General features: G+C 35.4%; 1 protein-coding gene across 1 annotated transcript in view; it reads left to right on the plus strand.

Moving 5' to 3' along the window:
* The window catches only part of LOC115301409 (bifunctional heparan sulfate N-deacetylase/N-sulfotransferase 4), a 238,434-nt gene that overhangs the window by 182,627 nt on the left and 34,582 nt on the right, over positions 1 to 21,225 (plus strand). Inside the window, exon 6 of the mRNA XM_029951268.1 lies at positions 17,313 to 17,495. Coding sequence (XP_029807128.1) covers positions 17,313 to 17,495 — 183 coding nt within the window. The remainder of the gene's footprint in view (positions 1 to 17,312; positions 17,496 to 21,225) is intronic.

The raw sequence follows: 21,225 nt of genomic DNA on the forward strand, positions 1-21,225 counted from the left end.
CCTTTATGAATTCCTAAATTTTAATATGTATGTTTAAAAATATTTCTAGAAATCTCAATAATTATTTTATTGTATCTGTATTAATTTGATACATTTGCTATAGAGTTACATGGATCCCATTCCTGAAATTTAGAGATTCATGAAGAAATAAGTGAAGGACTGTTTAATCAATAAATGAAGGTTTAAAATATTTAAATTAAAAGAAAGCAACTTTTCAAATTCTTTAAGCACTCATACAGTTTGAAACTTTATGTTCTTCATTTATAAGTTTGTATAGCCAAAAACAAAATATTGTACTGCATTTTATTTTTTCAAAGTATTGGTAGAACTTTAATCTCACTTGCAATAGAATCGCTATTAGTTTTATCAATTAATAAAAATGTATGTGATTTCATGAATGATGAATTTAAAAATACAAGCAACTAGTTAATGAAACCATGCTTCAAAATGAGTAGGTTATGGAAATATGTATTTTTTGACACCATAATCTGAGACATGTATATTGACATTTATTAAGTACTTTCTCTTCTTCAAAGCCTGAAAAAAATGCCAGTGAATGACTTCAATTCAACTCACAGACATGTTTTGTTTGGGAAGTGTATTGTTCACCATTTCAAAAAAATGTAAATGTATAGCAAAGATTTATATGAAATCTTTTGAAAAATAACATGACTATCTATTGAAGAGTAGAGAGCAAAGTGTGAACTCACCAGAGTCAGTACTAACACCACCACTCCCTGTTCTTTTGAATGTAAATTTGACCTTTCTAACATATGTTTCTCTTCATTCAACTCACATCAGATGTGCTGAAATAAAAACACATGATGTCTATAAGGGTACCAAATTAAACCACAGGGACAATTTTCAGGCATATAAATTACTTTTTTCAGGAGCAGAAAAGTCATAAATATGAAAAGTATTGAAATCTGATACAATTTGCCATTATTAAAATTAGTGCTCTGTCAACCCAAAATCTCTTCCAGCAATTCTTTTGTGTTACTGCAGCTGTTTGTTGAGTTACCAGATCCAAATGTTCTAGGAGATCTAACAGTAGTGAATGGACTACCCTTTTTAGTCTATAATAGCAGACTATAATCTATAATGGTAGATTGTCAGGATATGACATGTGTTAAACACTTAAATCTCAAAGAACTTCTGTGACAGATAACCAAGGATGGAGCTGTTTTGGTACTGGGAAATGGACACTTGACAGGAATGTTTTTGTTCATAATGCTGTTTATGTGTTTTAAAATACAGCTTCCTGACATGCAGATCAAATTTTGACAGTTTGGAAACTATAGAACATTTTGCTATATAACAAAAATACTGAAGCCAGCAAAACCCATAGTTATATCAGTCTACAACAGGGAGTAGAAACTAGGAAAAGGAGATAAAGGAGGAGAGGCGAAATGGAAAGATACAATTTTAGTTTCTTAGATCTTATATATACATTGTGAAGTTACTAGGGTAGGGTTGGCCCCCAAACCAAACCCATTTTAGCCACCTAGTTCACTCTAATCAAAATTTCAGCATCTCTTTTTTAAAATACCACAATAAGTAATTTGATATTATATGTCAATAATGATGTTTCAAAAGAGGATTTATTCTAAGTCTTTTCTTTTTTAATTTTTTAAGCGTTCATTGATTTTTGACAAAGCATGAGCAGGGGAGGGGAAGAGAGAGAGGGAGACACAGAATCCAAACAGGCTCCAGGTTCTGAGCTGTCTGCAAAGAGCCCAACATGGGGCTCGAACCCACAAACTGCGAGATCATGACCTGAGCCAAAGTTGGACACTTAACCTACTGAGTCACCCAGATGCCCTCTAATATTCTTTGGTTAGCATAAGCTGGAGAACCATTCATATCTTTTATATGACTTCTTTACTAAAGGACAATGAAAGCAAAACAAACAAACAAACACAAAAGCCAAACCCCCAAAACAACAAACCCACACATACATTCATATGAGGAACAAACATTTCTATATGTTAATTCAGATCAATAATACAAGTGATATTGATTTAACCCATGTTAAAACAAGTTTAACACAAATGTTACATCTGTTAAAGTATTAGATAAAATATTTCTAAAAGGTACCGTATCTCTGTGATCCATTAGAGAACTATTCTTGGGAAACATATGAATATATTAAACTTATGAGAACACTCACCTGTGCTACAGTGAACTCTGCTTCCTGCAAGGTAGAAGGTTTTAGCCATAATCCATAGCTCAATAGGCACTTTCAGTCATAAGACGATTATAGACATTTTAAGTTAAAAGTTGTGATTTTAAACCTAAATCAAAATTCTTTTCTTATTCCAGTGCTATGTTGGCTTGTCTATGTAGTGTGGAGTTGGTGAAAATATGTACATATGTGCTATGAATGGATGTCTAAGTGAATGTGAGTGTATGAGTGTGCTTGCATGTATGTGTGTGTGCATGAGTATATGTGTGAGTGTGCAAAGTCTGGTGTCTGCTCTTGACAGTGTATGTACTACTTATCCATAATAATCTTTATTGTTTTGAAGCCTACTTTTCTGAAGTTAATTTATGTGTTCTGACTTTATTTGCTATATGTTAGCATGGTATAACTTTCTCCATATTTTCCCTTTAACCTAATTGAGTCTTTATATTTAAACTGAGTTTTTTGTAGACAAAAACTCTTTTTTTTAATCAATTGTGAAAATCTCTATATTTTAACTGATGTTCTTAGCCCATTTACACTTAATGGGATTACTGATATGGTTGGATTAATATCTACTATGTTTTAACTGTATACATGTTGCATTTGCTCTTTGCTCCCTTTTATGTCTTCACTAATTTTAACTGAGAATTTTTTTAAGTTTATTTTTATTTAGTTTGAGAGAGAGATAGAGAGCAAGCAGGGGAGGGGCAGAGAGAGAGGGAGAAAGAATCACAAGCAGACTCTGCATCATTAGCACAGAGCCCAATGCAAGGCTGGAACTCACAAACTGTGAGATCATGACCTGAGCTGAAATCAAGATTCAGGCACTTAACTGACTGAGCCACCCAGGGCCATTTAACTGAGCACTTTAGATTACTTTACTTTATTTCCCCTTTTAGCATATCAATTATACTTCTTAAAAAATTTTAATGATGGCTCTGGATTTTACAATATACATTTTTAACCAACCTAAGACCATTTTTAAATAATGCCCGTCCATCAAGTATGGTCTTAGCATGGCAGGCATTCAAATGCTGCCCTTTTCAGGAGGCCTGTGTCTCACAACATTAGGAGTCACAGCAGCGACACCTACATGAAGTAGCACAGAAGGTGGGTCTGGGAGATCCAAGCTCTACTCAACCTCTTCCACCAACTCTTTCAACTCACACTGAAGCCACACATCCTAAAGCCTCTTGCTCTTTGGAATCCCTTACATCAAGGAGATGCCTCTTTGTAATTAAATGCAAAATAATTCAGGCCAAGATGCTTCCTCTGGTGTCATCCTGATGCACAAGAAATTTATGAGCTGTTCTATAGAAAGCCTGGCTAGATCTAGAAGAAAGCTTAAAAATCCTTCTATATAGTTTTAACTTGAATTTTAGCCTACGAACTCATTTTCCCACCATTTCAGGGATCCTACTTGCCTTCTTCACCATAATTCCTCAGAGTTAGGAAAAAAAAGAGAATTAGCATACATGAATTCTTTATCTTTTTACTCCTCTTTTAAAAAAACATGCTGCATATACTGCATATCTCCATTTTCATAGTCATTACTTATCAGACTACTTTTTTGTTGTCTAAACAAGTAGAAGGTAGGTGAGTTATGGAAAGTTAAAAAATGTCTAGGTAATTGCCAAAGCTTTCCAATGCTACTTGGTAGAAAATTGTAAGTAAAAGTAGTTTGTCTGTTTATTTATTTATTCATTTATTTATTTATTTATAAAAGTTTATTTATTTTGAGAGAGTGTGTGAGCAGGGGAGTGGCAGAGAGAGAGAGAGAGAGAGAGAGAGAGAGAGAGAGAGAGAGAATCCCAAACAGGCTCCACACTGGCAGCACGGAGCCTGACGCAGGACTCAATCTTATGATCATGACCTGAGCCAAAATCAAGAGTCAGACACTTAACCGACTGAGCCATTTAGGTGCTCCGTAAAAGTATTTTTTTTTTTATGGCTAACCTGTAGCCATAAAGTAAGTTAATTAAAATATAAAAATATATGTGAAAAGTTTGAAAATGTTACTAATTTCAGAAAGCACATGGGGGCTAATTTCTATCTCTGTCTCCCAAACATTACTAAGAAATCCCTTGTCCCACTTTTCTTCCATTTCATTAATTAGGTAAATCCCCAATTTCTACAAGCATTCAACAGTCTTCTGCCTGCAGATCTACAGCTGGCTTCTAACTGGTGCATTGCTGGAGAATATCATATAGATTGAAGTTTCTACACTTTCTATGATTTTACCAAGACTCTCAGAGCAGCCTCAGCAAGCATCTATGCCTCCCCTTTTAACTCTCTGTCTCATTCTCAATAGCCACTATTTTAAAGTTTTTATTTGTCATAATATTTTGTTTCATAATTCCTTCATTATTCTTATTTTGTTAAAATTGTTTCAGTATCTATCCAGTTATCTAAGCCAGGAAACAGACTAAAATATTTGATCCATTCTTTCTTTCACCCCTTACATGCAATCAGACATAGATCATTAGCGATTTATTACCTTTGCCCTGTCTTTATGGAACTCTAAATAACATATAATACTATTTGAGTTTAAGATGTACACCATGATGATTTAATACACATACTTCACAAAGTGATTATCACAGCAGGGTTAGCTAATAACTCCATCACTTCACATCATTACCATTTCTTCTTTGATGGGGAGAACAATTAGGATTTTCTCTCTTAGCAACTTGCAAATATATAATACAAGGTTGTTATCTATAATCACCATGCTGTATATTAGATCCCCCAACTTATTTTTCTCATAAGTGAAAATTTGTGTCCTTTGACCAACACCGCCCCATTCCCCACCCCCCTTACCCCGTGGTACCCACCATTCTCTGTTATTATGAATTTGAGTTTTTTAGATTGCACATATATGTCATATCATAAAGTATTTGTCTGACTTATTTCATTTAGCAGCATGCCCACAAAGTCCATCCATAGTGTTGCAAATGGCAGGACTTCTTCTTTCTTGTGGATGAATAATGTTCCACAATCTCCATGTCTTTAAGAGGAGGATTATTATAATCCTTTGGTGGTGTCATGTTTCCTTGATTTTTTTTATTTTCCTTAAAATCTTGCATTTCTGTGAATGCATTTGAAGTGGTAGCCACATCTTGCCGTCTTTACTAGTTGACTTCGGGAAAGAAAGCCTTCTTTAGGCTCTGATAGGGATTCTGAGGCTTTTTTTTTTTTTTTCAGTGTTTCTATGAACACACTTATTCCAGGCTTTCTGCTCTCCCTTTTGGCTGAATTCTTAAACTTATATGCCTTCTCTTGATCCTGCAACAAACTAGGCTGAGTTGACAGCCTTCATTTTGTTTTCCCAAGGATGAGCTAAAGCTCACATTTATGGTTCTCTGTGGCCCAGAGATTCTGGCCAGTTTTCAGCACATGCCTACTAGATATCTTTTAATGCTTGTTCTTGTCACTGTTTGGAGCATACACTGAGAGCCTGCCAGAGTGGAAGTGTGTGAGTGAAGGGTGCAGCACTGGGGTAGCTTATGGGCTATCTGAGGGGATCTGTGGTCAGGTGTGCTCAGAGGCCTCTGGATAGTCTTCTTGATGGAGTCTGAGAAGCATTTAGTAAGATCCATGTCCCTTTAATGTGCTCCAAGAGTCTTATTTGCCACTCTTCAGCCTTTCCCCCTCTTACAGTCATGCAGCTCACAACTCAGTACTCTGGATAAGGTGTGAGGGCAATGGGCCTCTTTGGCAGCATTCTGTACCAGTGTGGAAGCCTGATGCTAGCTTCACAGTCCCCCTTAGGAGAAATCCCAGGCTGAGAAAATCTCTCTTGCTCTGAACTGTGCCATTTGGGGAGATAGATGATATGAATAAAATAAAAATATTTCCCTTAGCTTCGCCAACTCATCCAAACTCATATTTTTTTGCTCTAATCATGGTGTACTAGAACTTCTCCACCAGGAGCCTGGACTTGCCCAAGGCTCTCGTGTCTGTAGGTGATTGTCTAAGATAGTATGCTCCAAGGGATCCTGGATCACATCCAAGAAGAGATGTGAAGCCAGTTTACAAGGCACTAAAGGGCCCACAGCTGGGACAAAGGTCTGTATTTCTATTATCCAATGCATGACTGGGAGAGACTCCTTCCATGTTCCTTGGCATATGATGCTGGATCCTACAGCTCCTTCAACATGACTTTGCCCATGAATATATGCCAAATTGTTGTTGGAGTGGGGGACAAGAGTGAGGGATCTCTTATTCAGCCATGTGGCTGATATTATTCCTTAGGTTTCATTATCTTAACATTGTTTGAATCTATTTTCTCTCTTTTCCTATAGCCATCATTATGTATCAATCATATAACTATAAAAGCCTCATAATCCCTAATTTAAACCATTTTTCATAAGACAGTCAGGATACTTCCTAAAATGCATATCTGACTATCTCCATGCACATTCTCATCAACCGCCGTTCACATACACAGTTCCTTCGATCTAAGCCTCATGACCTCAGCTCCATGTCACCCATCACTACTCCAACCATTTTCTCACCTGAAGTGTCTGTAACTTGTCAACCTTCAGATCTTAACTCCAAGGTCCCTTTTTTTAGGAAGCCTTCCACATGTCTTAGATCAGTTTCCAATCCCTTGCATCCCTGTAAATTTTCAGATCACATTGTATCTGCTATTTACTTTTCTATATCCCGCCGTTGACCCTAAATACCTTGAGGCAAAAATATGTATACTTTATTCATGATTATATCTCTAGTTCCTAATAGACTGACAGGCACTTGGTAGGCATATAATGAATATTTGTCAGTTGGTTGATTGAATAAATGGAGATGACGTTTTTTCCCCACTGAAAACTGTCGAACTCTGATGCTATTAGGGCAACTTACACTGAAGACTAATAAACATGTTTTCTCTACCCATTGGCATGCCCATGATTATTCCTGGGATTATGATTTTGCACTTCAGTGACTTTTATGTGGTTTCATTGCAACATATTTGGAAAGGAGATTTGATCTCTTGAAAAGAGAGTAATGCTAAGTAACTCAGATGGGAAGCCCCTTTGATTGTTTTTCTCTCTGGGTAACAATGGCAGATCTTGTCTCAAAATCAGGGTATTCTAAAATGCAATTACTGCAACATCTAAAACCTCAGTTCTGACTTGACTACTAAAAGGAAAACAAAACAAATATATGCAATAACAATATGGATGTGAGCATGTGTTGTGTTTTAATGACTTATGCCTCTATTAATGTACAAGAAAAATGGAGAGTAAAGCTCCTGCTCACTGAAATATAGCAGGAGCCTTCTGTTCTCCATTAGAACAGCTGCCCTATTTACTGCTACTTTGGTGAAGTCACTGCCCAACTTCTTTATTCAGAAAGATCAGTGTTTACACTCTAGTCGGTCTTGAATCAAAACAGTTCTGATTTGTTAATAATTCACTAACCAAATATTATGACTGAATAACTGGGACACTGGTAAATAATCAGATGCAGAATGGAATTTCTGTTGCACTTAGTCTGATAATAAAATGGAAAACACAAATAAAAAATGTAATTTAGCAATTCATCGTATCCTGTTAAATGCCAGCTGTTTTCAGGATTTTAGGATAGTGTTTTATTTTTCCCCTTACGTCTTGAGAATGTGGGGAATAATTAGAAACCAATTAAGTTACTTCACATTTTCTATTAGCAAAAGAAGTGTATGTTACCAAGGACTCGTTTTTTATTTAATAAATATTTGTTGGGCACCCAGTATGTGCCAGGCATCTTATGAAACACGGAGGATACAACAGCAGTAGAGTGGTTGGGCTCCAGGAGCTTACATTCTAACTTGGGAGTGAGGGAAGCAACAATAAATAAGCAAACAAATACATAATATGTCAGACATCGAGTGCCCTGGCAGGCAAGGAGATGGGGAGAGGACTGGACGTGCTCTCTGACTTAGGGCTCCCCGGAATAAGGCAAAGAACCATCAGCTCATCACACTCTCGCCTTTGAGTAGTGTCTATTTCTAAAATCTACTTATTGCACTTTTTGAAATGAAACAAAAGATCCCATTTAACAATTTCCTCCTATATTGATTTTTAACTGCTGCTGTCAGAAGTGACTCTGAAGGATAAAACTTGCATTTATTAAAAAGCAACATGAAGATTATAAAAGAGATTCATATGTTAAGTATCAAACAGTGATTTTTATTCTGGTGTGCATATATACAACATTTTCTGGTTGAACTGGAAATCACATTAATTATCATAAACATGGGATATATGGAATTGATTTCAGCACAACAAAGAGCAACAACTTTATTTATAAAATATATTATTTTAAACCAAATAATTTAAAATTGTTTTGATACATCAACTATTCTATGTTACTTTAATTGAATATGCATAATGATAACTTTCATATAATGCTTTTAATTTTTAAAATATTTTAGCATTCTCCAACTTATCAAGCATCACAGACTTATAAACAAAGTTATGGTTTTCCTCTACAATGGCAAAGTCCAAGATTGAGATGTTAATTGGTACAATGTGGCAGGACAGTACTCAAACCCAGCCATTCTGGCTCCAGATTCCACATTTGAACTCCCCCACTGTGTGCAGAGCAAACCAATGAAAATCGTATCAGCCATCCAACAGTCATTTTCAATATTTTCTGACTTCAACAGTAAGTTCCCAGGATAATATTTTAATTACTATCTCTTTTAATTTATAAGTTGTTTATTTGGTACTATTTCCTTCATTAAGCCTTCTCCGAATTTAAAACAAAGTTTAATTTTTTTTCGCATGCCCAAGAAAGCCTTCCTTTTAATAGAAATGGATATGGAATGTTCAAAGATCAACTAAAAGAATAGTAATTAATTATAAATGTTTGTGGTGATACACATTTTACATGAAACCACATTGAAATTCACATGGAACAAGAGCCTCCTTTACTTAGGGAGGAAGCCTGAGTAAGAAAATCAATAGTTAGAGTTTAATCTGACTGGATATTTTGAGACACGAACTAAATCATTATTAGTGGCCTACTTTTTTCCCTGTCTATCTGACCTACAGATGGCAAGATATGTTGGATTTTGGAGCTTCTCTTTCTTTTTTCCTCCCTCTCTCTCTTCCTTCCTCCCATTTTTTCTTCTCCTACTCTTCTTCTTTCTGCTTCTAAGAATAGTTCCTAGAGGAGTACATTTGAAAGGTTTATTAAAATTAAACATGCTCCTTTAAGGTTTGAAGATTGGATGGGGCACCTGGTGGCTCAGTAGGTTAAGGGTCTGACTGCGGTTTAGGTCATGATCTCAATGTTTGTGAGTTTGAGCCCCGAGTCATGCTCTGTGCTGACAACTCAGAGCCTGGAACCTACTTTGGATTCTGTTTCTCCCTCTCTTTGCCCTTCTTCACTTAGGCTATGTCTTTCTCTTTCAAAAATAAACATCAAAAAACATTTTAAGATTGAATTTATTTTTTAGTTCTATGACACATTTCCATTAAGAAACCTCTTAATCTTCCCAAATGAAGCAATAATTTCTTTCTTCAGTACATATTATCTTGAAATTCAGAGTTGATAATCAGTTGAAATATACATGTGTGTAGAGATGTAGATATTGAAATAGAATTTTATTTCATCCATTTCTAAAAGTAATATTAAAATATGTAAATGAAATTTTAAGCTGAGCCAATTCCAGGAAAAGTATACAATGAAATGTTCTTAGGTTTAACTTAAGATTGTTACAAATAAAATCTACCAGGTAATTAAAATGATAAAAAGAGAGAGAGCCAGAATCAGAAGGAAATTAGATGAGCTTGTTGCCAAAGTCTCTGGCAGAACGTTATGTGAGGAAGAGCATGGTTCTGGATTCACAGACCCTAACTTTAAGCACTGGATTTTCTGGGATTCCCCATATAACCTCACAAAGATCACTTGAACCCTTTGGTCCTCATTTTCTTTTTTTCTAAAGTAGGATTTTTTTTTAGTACTTAATCAAGCAATACAACAAAAGAGAGCATCAAAACATATAGCAAAGTTACATAAATAAATTATAATTCAACAACATAGTATGTTTAAAGAATATCAACCATTCACCAATTATTCAGTATATGTTACATTTTTTTAAAAATGAAGTGGTATATCTCAATAGTGAATTCTAAGCTCATCATGGTTTTTTAGATTGAGTGGTAGAAAAATATTCTAGGTTTGAGCTAATATTCCTTATTTTGGTATCTCATAATATAGATGTAAACATGTGTAAGGTATTAGTTGCCCAGAACTTAAAAAGGCATTACCTGGGGAGCCTTTAATTATTGCATAACAGCAATATCATGTGTGTTTAAATTTAGAAGTATATTGACATTAAAACTGGCAATGTCTGACACTCATAGTCTATCTCCTGTGTACTTCCAGCCTATATTCAAAATGAAATAAAGACATAGATTGCTTTTTATATGAATACAATGCCAAAGCCCACCAGATGGGTCATCAGGGACGTCTTCCCCTATATTCTATCTCTCTTCACGTTTTATGAGAACTAAAAGCCTAATCAATAATTTAACAAGCTAATGGGTATATTTTTAAACATGATGGAATCTTCCTGAAAAGGGACACACTGGCAGGGCCACAGAAGCAAAGGTAGAAATTAACTGCTAATATTGAGTGCTTACCTTGAAAAGTACCATGCTGTAGCGTGAGCACGCGACAAGCTGACTTAAAATGGGGTATAGATCTTGTTTTGTGAAGCTATTGTTTCTTTCTGTATTTGTTATAATGATGTATATTTTCTGATGAAACTTGTATCTGACGCTTCTGTAAATGATTTGCTTTTTAAAGGTACTATAAGATACAGAAATAATATCTAAATACTTAGTGCCCACTTTATATAAAAATGAATGCTCTAAGAAGTGATTTGATATTCTAATTTAAGATACTGTATTTGATATTCTGGTTATGGATATTAACATCCATGCAATTTACCATGACATTCTGTTATGTTTGTCATACAAGTAGGAAAAGGAATAGAAGTTATTCTGGTATTTGAAGTCTGAAAATATTTTAGCTCAATTTAGAAGAGGTTGTTGCTTCATTTTATGAAATTAGGCCTTTGTGTTTTTATTTTATTTTTGTCTATTATTTTGAATGTTAGTGACTTTATAACAGGCAAAGTAAAATTCTACACCAAACATAAAATTATATAATTTGCAGCTAAACAAGAGGATAACCACTTGTCCACATTTATAGAATACTTTTCTATTTATCGCCATTATTTCATGTCACAATGCTTTGCCCATACTTAAGGATTATGCATAGAGTTCAATTATTTTTCTCCAATTCCTTATTATCAAGATTTATATATTACTATACTTAAAGCCTCCCTTTTTCTTGGACTATAGTTATATCATTAAATGGATTTATTTCACAGACAATAATTTTCTCAAAATTTGGTGCATGCATTTTGCATCTAACCATTCAGAAAAACTGTTTTATGTTTCTGATGGATAATTAGACTTTGAAAGTACCTTCCAGGTTTTTGTTTTGCTTTGTTTGGTTCTTTATTTTAACACCAGGTAAAAGAAAGAAATTAGACTTGTTTCATGTTGGCTCTAAGGGAGTTAAGCATGTTGCGAGTTGAGGGACGGACGTATGGAGAAGTGTCGAAGGCAACGGAGAGGCAGGCTTGAAGACAGAAGCCAGGGCACCCAGACCTCAGGGGTGCCTTGGATGGCCTGCCTCAGTTGGTCTACAGACATTAGCACTTGATATCTTATTCTTAAACTCACTCATTGAAGATGATGTCCTTGCTTGTTGTTATGACATGAGAGATGAAGTTCTGCTTGTCTGAATCAATGTGTATCTGTGAGCAGCAATATTGTGAGGTACAGTGAGTTGCATCTATGAACATTTGCAGTGTAGCAAGCGTATAGCACAGTCATACCTTTTCTAGATGATGCCTTAGGGAGTACTGAGCAAGAGCATTCTTACAACATAAGTAAAAAAATAACGATCAAAATAAATAAATAAAAGGACAAGATAAGCAGAAGAACAGACATGATCATGTAAAAAATAATAGTAATATATCACAAGTCTGTGAAAAATTATTTGCTACTATTTCATATTGCATATTCCTTGACCTCCCTTGTTTATGCTTAAAACCACATCTAGTCTTAATTTATCTTACTCTCCCTATACCTTCTGAATACGTTTTGTTTTTTGAACAAGTCACTTGTCTAGAAATACTAAATCTAAAATGTTCTCTCTGCACAATAGGTGCTTTAGCAAGTCAGATATGCACAGTTAAGCTGTGCTTGCAGAATTTTTCTTCTTAAAGTGCAGTCAATTGACCATGTACCAGCACTAATATGTTTCTAAGCAGTAAGGCAGGAAAACATGATGCCCCATACAGCAAGGATTGCAACCATCCTGGCCAGAATGCCCCTTCTATTCTCAGCAAAGGAACATTTAAATGCAGAAGCCTTGGGGCACCTGAGAAACTCAGTTGGTTAAGCATCCAACTTTGGCTCAGATCGTGATCTCACGGTTCGTGGGTTTGAGCCCCATGTCAGTCTCTGTGCTGACAGCTCGGAGCTTGAAGCCTGCTTCAGATTCTCTCTCTCTCTCTCTCTCTCTCTCTCTCTCTCTCTCTCTCTCTCTCTCTCCCTCTCCCTCTCCCTCTCCCTCTCCCTCTCTCTTTCTCAAAAATAAAGTAAAACATTAAAAAAAATTTAATACAGAAGCATGCCTCAGCCTAGAACCACACAACATCTCCAGACTTTGTTTCTCTCTAAAGACAGATTTTGCATTTGCCCTGCATTAACTTTGATACTTTCATTTGGAAAACAAGGCATGCTCTCCTAAGGAAATTCTGGATAATTACTTAGAATTACACTGTGACAAAAATATTTTAAAATCATTGAGTTAAATGGGAGCACCTGGTGGCTCAGTTGGTTAACTGTCCGGGTTCAACTCAAGTCATGATCTCACAGTTTGTGGGTTTGAGCCCCACGTCAGGCTGTGCTGACAGCTAGCTCAGAGCCTGGAGCCTGCTTCAGATTCTGTGTCTCCCTCTCTCTCTGACCCTCCCCTGCTCACACTGTCTCTCTCTGTCTCTCAAAAATAAATTAAAAAAAAAAACATAAAAAATTAAGAAAAAAGCATTGAGTTAATATCCTAATGAAATGATAATATACATCTGTCCATGATATAAAAATCTTTACAGTACTTTCCAAGTAGTATTTTTGTTTATAATTTTGTCAGATTTTAGACACAGGTGCTTTAAAGTGCCATCTTAAAATAATAATGCTAGAGGGCAGGTGGTAGATTTCCAGGACATTATTATATTTTTTCAGGCATTCAGCCAGCAGCCTAGTTTTTCATAATAATTTCAGTCCTGAGAAACTATAATTATCCTGAAGCACACTACTTACACTGTCTTGTTTCATAATTAAAGTAGTGAGATGGGGTAAATGCATACTTATTGGGATCAAATGTATATTATTTTGAGTAATTATAAAGAAGTTCTACATGACAACAATTGCAATTATAAGGTCATCAACTACTGATACTATGTTATATTCTAGAAACTCTGTAATTAAGTCCTGCCAAGAGGACACTTCCTATTTGGGGAGAGAGGGAACCTTTAAAGAGAGAGGTTGGCCAATGTAAAAAATCACTGACAGACATAGATACCCCAAGCCTATACTGATGATTCCACATGAATCTCAACATTGTATCAACTAACATTTGGGGATTTTATTTAAAGTTGTATCTAAACAAGCTATGTAAAGAATCTTCTTTAAAATAGCCTTTCTCTTTTCTGACCTTTAGAGTAAAAAGCTTTGAATACACTCCGCAGGGAAAAAACGGACTGGAAATATGATAGGAGTGATGCTGCCTTCAAAGATAAATCTGCAGGCAGAGTCAGTAATGTTCCTTCAAATACTGTAATTCATCGTTTTAAAAGTTTTCATGGAAGATTCCAAAAATAATTTATCTTCTGGCATTCCAATTTAAAAGAAAAAAAGAAACCCTTCAAGTTAGCAAGATACTGCTTACATATATTTTCCACTTTTTTGTATAGATGCCTTTGTCTTTTGTTTTTTAAGAAAAGCGGAAGGAAATAAAAATGATGGATGTGAAACTCTGTGTATTAAAATGTTTGGGTGAAGTGTCAGGTATGTCATCTATCAGGTTTGGGAATTAAATGGCTTGGGTTTTAAATTCTGTTCTGCCATGGACTAGATGTGGGGCTCAGACAAGTTACTTAACTATACCTCAGTCTCTTCATCTGTAGAAAGGGACAATAACTGTACCTACCTCATAAGAATTATCCATTAAAGGATTTAATCTTTTCAAATATGTAAAGGGCTTAGATGCATGCCTTGCACGTGGTAAGCACCATATAATTTTTAGGTGTTATTTTATGTAACTTAGGGATATGAAGGATAACGAACCAAGGTCTTCCACTTTCAACCATGGTGAGGAGTATCTCTAATAATTTTAATAAGCTTTTCTTACAGAATTATTTTCAGTATTCTAATATAACACATAGGCAAGGAATGTTTTTTTCCAAAGTAAAAGGGGGCAGTCAATGAAGCTGACATCTTTAACTTGTAACTTACCCTGGCAATACTTTGCCAGAGCATTATTTGTTTTTCTAATCTGGAACAAGTTAAGATCTTATTATTTTTAACACAAAAGGTATCTTCTTTAGACATTTATAGCTATCTAATAACATGTTAAATCTTAGGCACAATGGTTCTCTGTTTATAAACTTTCTTTCCTCGCTAACATTCTAACCAGGTTGCAAAGATATGATATTAGCATGGTTATTGCAAACCCCTTTTTATTTTCAAAATAGTTCAAAGAACCCAATAAGCACACCAAGAAACATTAGCCTTTAAAAAAAAGGGATTGCATTCATACAAAAACTAGCCATGCAACACATGATTTTCTTTCTATATACTGCTTGTGGATATTATTTTTCTGATTCACTTAACATGTTATATTTGCTTAAATGTTATTATTTCTAACTTTAAATTACTGTTACTTTTCTAATTAAGTTAATAAAGTACTTAATTTCTATATGTTAATTTCTCTGAACTATAAAATATCTAAATAATAAATAATAAAAATGAATTTTTAAAATACTTATATGCCAATATGAGATTGAGGAAGAAGTACAAATATTTATGCTAGAAAGTTATTAATTCTCTTTTTATGATTTACTTTAGGAATCTGTACTATTTATTTCAAGAATATACAAATTCTCCTTCATTTATTTATTTTAAATTTATTTTAATATTTGTTTATTTTGGGGGGTACCTGGGTGGCTTAGTCGGTTGAGCGACCAACTTCAGCTCACGTCATGATCTTGTGGTTCACGGGTTCAGGCCTCTCGTTGAGCTCTGTGCTGACAGCTCAGAGCCCAGACCTTGCTTCGGATTCTGTGTCTCCTTCTCTCGTTGCTCCTCCCCCATTTGTGCTCTGTTTCTCTCTGTCTCTCAGTAATAAATAAATGTAAAAGTATATATTTATTTATTTTTTAAGAGAGAGAGAGACAGAGTGCCAGAGGGAGATGGACAGTGAAAGAGAGACACAGAATCCAAAGCAGGTTCTGGGCGCTGAGCTGTTTAATATTTTTAAACTCCAGCTGTAATCTCTGATGGATTGTATATGATGTCTGTAATCATATTTAAAATTTTTGTTGCTGTTTCCAAGAGCAATAAATCTATATTTTATTTTCTCTTCATCTTTAATCTACAAGAATACAATACCAAAATTCTGTGATGTTTTTACAGTTAATATAGAAATAAATATTGCAAAAAGATGAGTAAGTATGGAAGAAAGTTTTGGCTAAAAACAATCAGTTTCTATGCAAACATTAACAATTTCCTTTTTAAATCATTTATTTATTTATTTATTTATTTATTTATTTATTTATTTATTTTTGAGGGAGAGAGAGAGAACATGAGTGGGGTAGAGGTGCTGAGGAGGACAGAAAAGGAAAATCTTAAACAGGCTCCACACTTAGCATGGAGCCTGATGTAGGCGTCGATCCCATGACCCAGGGATTATGACTTGAGCCAAAATCAAGAGTGGAATGCTCAACCAACAAAGCCCCGACAATTACTTTATTGCAGTAAAAAGTCTTCATTAGACTTTTGAGTCTAATTCCATTTCTATCTATATGCATATTTAAACCAGTGAAGACCAGGAACAATTGTTTCATTTTAGAATTAGTCTAATTCAGGTTCTTCACTGGCTTAGCAGTGATTATTATTGGCTTTCATGATGATTCTACAATAGGGAAAAACTGATATGGAAATTAACAATATACTTTTAATGAACAGTGTGGGGGGAAATCCCAATATCCATTTCTATTTTAAGAATGAGATTAAGAGTGATTTTAAAATAGAAATCAAATGTGTGGCTTTCCACTTGTATTAGTCTGTGCAAGATGACACAGCAAGGTATCACAAACTGGATGGTTTAAACAATAGACATTTATTTTCTCACAGTTTTGGAGGCTAGAAGTCTATGCTTGAGGTAACAACAAATTGAGTTTCTGGTGAAATCCCTCTTCTTGGTTTATAGACAAAGCCTTCTGGATGTGTACAGAGGGAGGGAGGGAGAGGGGGAGAGGGAAGATGGTGGAGAATGAGGAAAGGAAAAATGGAGGAAGGGATGGAGAGAAAGTGGAGAGAGGGGAAGAAAATGGGAGAAAGGGAGAGACAGGGGAGTAGCAGAGAAGAAGGAAGAGGATGAAGAGAAAGAGAGAGGGAGGAAAGGAGAGAGAAAATGAGAAAGAAGGAAGTAGAGTGAGAGGGGAAAGGAGGAGAGAAGGAGGAAGGAGAGAGGGAGAGAGTGCAGGTATTTCTTTCTCTTATAAGGTCACAAGACCTACCAGACTAGGACCCTGGCCTTGCGACCTTGTTTAACCATGATTACCTTCCTAAAAGCCCAATCTTTGAATCATCCCATTGGACATTATGGTTTCAACATACAAATTTGGGAAGAACACAATTCAGTTCATAACACCACCTAAAATGATACTTGTACTTCTCATGAAATTCCAAGGTTAGTTGAAGTAATGCCTGAAGATTCTATTCCAATTTGACCATAAGTATGTTATATTTTATGGCCATTTGTATTTGTCTTTCAGATCAGCATTTTCATGACCCATTTGTCGAACTATGGGAATGACCGCCTGGGGTTATATACCTTTGTGAACTTGGCCAACTTCGTGCAGAGCTGGACTAACCTGAAATTGCAAACTCTGCCTCCCGTGCAACTCGCGCACAAGTACTTCCAGCTCTTCCCTGAGCAACAAGACCCTCTCTGGCAGGTGAGGCGGAACATCCTCTCCTGTGGTGGAAGGAAGGAAAGCAGGGCGTGATTTGTATTAGGAACTCTGCTGGAGATATGAAAACTGACATTCAACACAAACTTCTTTTTTTTATTCAGTAGTTTCATTCTCTTCAATTTATTAAGTGTATGTTTTGTTTCTGTGGTGTTTTACTTGTTGGTTTGGTTGGTTCGGAACTTTTGCTTTGAAGATGTTGTTTTATCATTGGTGTCTCCTCAATGCTAATTATTTTGACTCTCATTTAGTGTGAGTACTAACTGGCAGTAAAATGGGTAGGTACTGGGTATCTAGGGAGATAGGAGCCAAGAGCCATCATAATCTAAGACCCTATAACTAATCCCCGATATGTATGTATAAACACAGATAGCATACATGAAAAGGAAAAAGCACTTTTTACCTCATGCTTCTACAAACACTGTCTTTAATAGGTCTTCACATTTCTTTAAATTTTAATTAATCTGTCACTAGGACCAGATTTATTGGTAAAAGAAAGATTGTCGTTTTTAGGATCACTTTTACAAATAATTTAGCTTCCATGGGAGCCATTCAGCCTCATTGTATGAAAATGTAAACTATCTGCTTCTTAGCAGTTATCTGAGAAAATGCTACCTCCCATTTTCTTGGTTCTTTATGCATTACATTACATTGACCTGCACAATCAATGAGCTGGCTGCAGAGAGCAGATCACATAGTCCCCTGCTAAGCAATTGGTAGAGGAATAGCATCATTGTTAATGAAAAATCACTGTGAACCAGGCTTGTTACCATCCCTCTCTCTCCCCAAGACTCTATGTTCCTTCTTATTCCATAATTCATGTTACATGCCACTCTGTGTCTATACAGTCGGGAAGTCGTCCAACACCTGTTTATTGGGCATCTATACTGTGCATAAGGTAAGGCTAATTGCTTTAGTGAGTGCAAAGAATGAAACACAGTATTTTCTCCCAAAGTCAGCAGAATTTCCTTGCTATTTTTATTCTCTAGCATATATTCCAAAACATGCTTTACAATGGACTGCCAGAGTAATTCATACTTTAGTCTGATGCTTTCTTCATTCAGGAACTCTTCACCATTTGTGTTTTTGTTGAACTACACATTTTAATTATTTTGCCCCTCTAGTAAGTTGCTTGATCATTTCTATGTTTGGTGTATAAGGTAGACAGATAAATAGATGAATACATAATTATTGCAGTGTACAGCATTATACCAAGTAGCTGCTGAGTTTCATAAAGGCCAAGCTCTGTGTCCCATAAATGGCATTATTCAAAAGTGCCACACACTTATAAAACTGATAAATCATTGATAGTAAATCAATTCTTCTCTCACACATGTTTATTTGTGAGATATCTATAATTCATGGTACAGTAACAGTACAAAGTAGCCAACTTCACAACGGTTGCAAACAACTAACATATAAGAAATGAGTCAGTAGCCACAAGTGACAATTTTCCTTTTCCTTTAGAGGAAAGAAAGTTTTCTTTAGATGAAGGATTTGTATATCTTAATATTGTGTGAGTTTTTTTCAATTAAGAATTGTATTTCTTGATATTATTTTAATATAAGTGATGCTGTTCATTTAAGCAAGGGGTAAATATAATCAAAGATACACAAACTCCAATACAATTTGGTCTACTCGATGATTCTAAATATGGATCGAATATCTGTTAAATATGAAATACTACATTAGTCAGTTGGTGGTATAAATGAAAATTAGACACAGAAAATAGAGCTATTTCCTAGAGAACTAAGTCATTGTGGACATATGAGCCTACGAATACACAAAACATTAGAAAGGGCTGACAATTTTGAATAGCATCATAGAGGTAAATTCCTAGACAGTTCTTAACAAATGCTAGAATTAATCAGAGAAGGCTTCAGAGAATTCATAAATTTTTGGTATTGCTGTTGTAATTTACATGTTTATCAAAATAGCTTATCATAAAAATACTTATTTTTTTAATTCTTTAAAGTTTACTTATTTATTTGGAGAGAGACAGAGAGGAGAGAGAGAATCCCAAGCAGGCTCCACACTGTCAGCAGAGAGCCCAGATGCAGGGCTTGATCCCACAAACTGAGATCACCACCTGAGCCAAAATCAAGAGTCATCAAGAGTCACATGCTCAGCTCAAGCCAACTGAGCCACCCAGGCGACCGTCATAAAAGTATTTAAATAACATTGAAAAGTAAATACTAAAAGACTCCCATTTTATCAAGAAAATTATTTATATGGTTTCTTTTGACTGAAACATAAAGTTGCAAGCATTTCTCATTAACTAAAGTACCATATATTCTCAAACATGTTTAAGAAGGAAAACAAGGAGGGGTGCCTGGGTGGCTCAGTAAACTAAGCGGCTGACTTCTGACTCCAGCTTAGGTCATGATCTAGCGGTTTTTGGGTTCAAGCCCCACATCAGGTTCTGTGCTGACAGCTCAGAGCCTGGAGCCTGTTTCAGAATCTAGGTCTCCCTCTCTCTTTGCCCCTCCTCCACTCGTGCTCTGTCCCTCTCTCTGTCTCAAAAATAAATAAACTATAAAAACTTTAAAAAAATTAAAAAAATAAATTTTCAAAAAAAAAAAAGGAAAACAAGGAGTAGAAAGCAGAAGAGCAGTTAAGTTCAAGAAAGAATTGTTCAGGTATGTGAGATTTTTGAGGACAGCTGACTTACTGAAGAAATCTGATCAATTTTGCCAGGCATAAACCATGTCTACAAGACTACAAATGGCTAAGTAAAGATGAAGTGCATAATAATTTAGTCCTTCTCCCTGGTGCTAATCTCTTCTTTCCATATTCATATTTATAATGATAAACAGAGCATCTATGAACATTATCATCATGTTCTTTATACAACATGAATTTAGTTTTGCAAAAAAATTATAAGCATAACCAGCACTAATTAAATGTTTTGTAGCCCACTCAGCACAACCCTACAGACTTGGGATAGATTAGTATTATGTGTCTGTCATTGTTATACATTCTCAGAGTCATTGTTATACATTCTCAAAAGTCAGGTACTCATTTTTGTTTCTAAGCATGTCTTATTTAGTGTATTTCACTTTTAAAAAGTAAATCAACTTATTTTTCTCAAGATTTTTAGTTTGTACATTTTTGTTACTACGAATAAAAATAAAACATGAATAATGATACTCTTCACATCTTTGGTTCTTTATGTAAATTTTCATTAGCACCAACTACCATATATGTGCACCTGCTTTGTCACCTAATTAAAAAGTGCAATATGAATATCTATCAATGGACACCATGGTAAGTACAACACAGAATGTTTCTGTGCTTCCTCCACTGGAACCTGATTCTTTCAAAGCTGCTAAGTGTGAGAATATATGCTGAGGACACACATGGAACTCTGTCCCTAGAGTTTATTCTCCTCACTCTAGTCCCTAGTGTGTAAGATTCTTAAAAGGATTCTCACGGGTTCCTATTTATTCATGTCCCTTTTTGTTTTAGTGGAATAATCACTCTGAAGCATGGAAGAATAGGACTTCCTTTTTTTTTTTCCTTTTAACTCTCATTATAGAAACTAAAACCACAACATGGAGGCATTTAGAAGGTCAGATTCTTGCACATTCACTAATCGATGCTTTTAAGCTCTCAAGCTGTCAGGTTAGCTCAGCCTCAATCTTCACGCAGTCACTCCAGACTCTCACTATCAACAAACATGCCAAGCGTGATGTGGATTCCTGCTTGCCCGTGT

This window comes from Suricata suricatta, chromosome 1, assembly GCF_006229205.1.
Source record: "Suricata suricatta isolate VVHF042 chromosome 1, meerkat_22Aug2017_6uvM2_HiC, whole genome shotgun sequence".
NCBI classification, from domain to species: Eukaryota; Metazoa; Chordata; class Mammalia; order Carnivora; family Herpestidae; genus Suricata; species Suricata suricatta.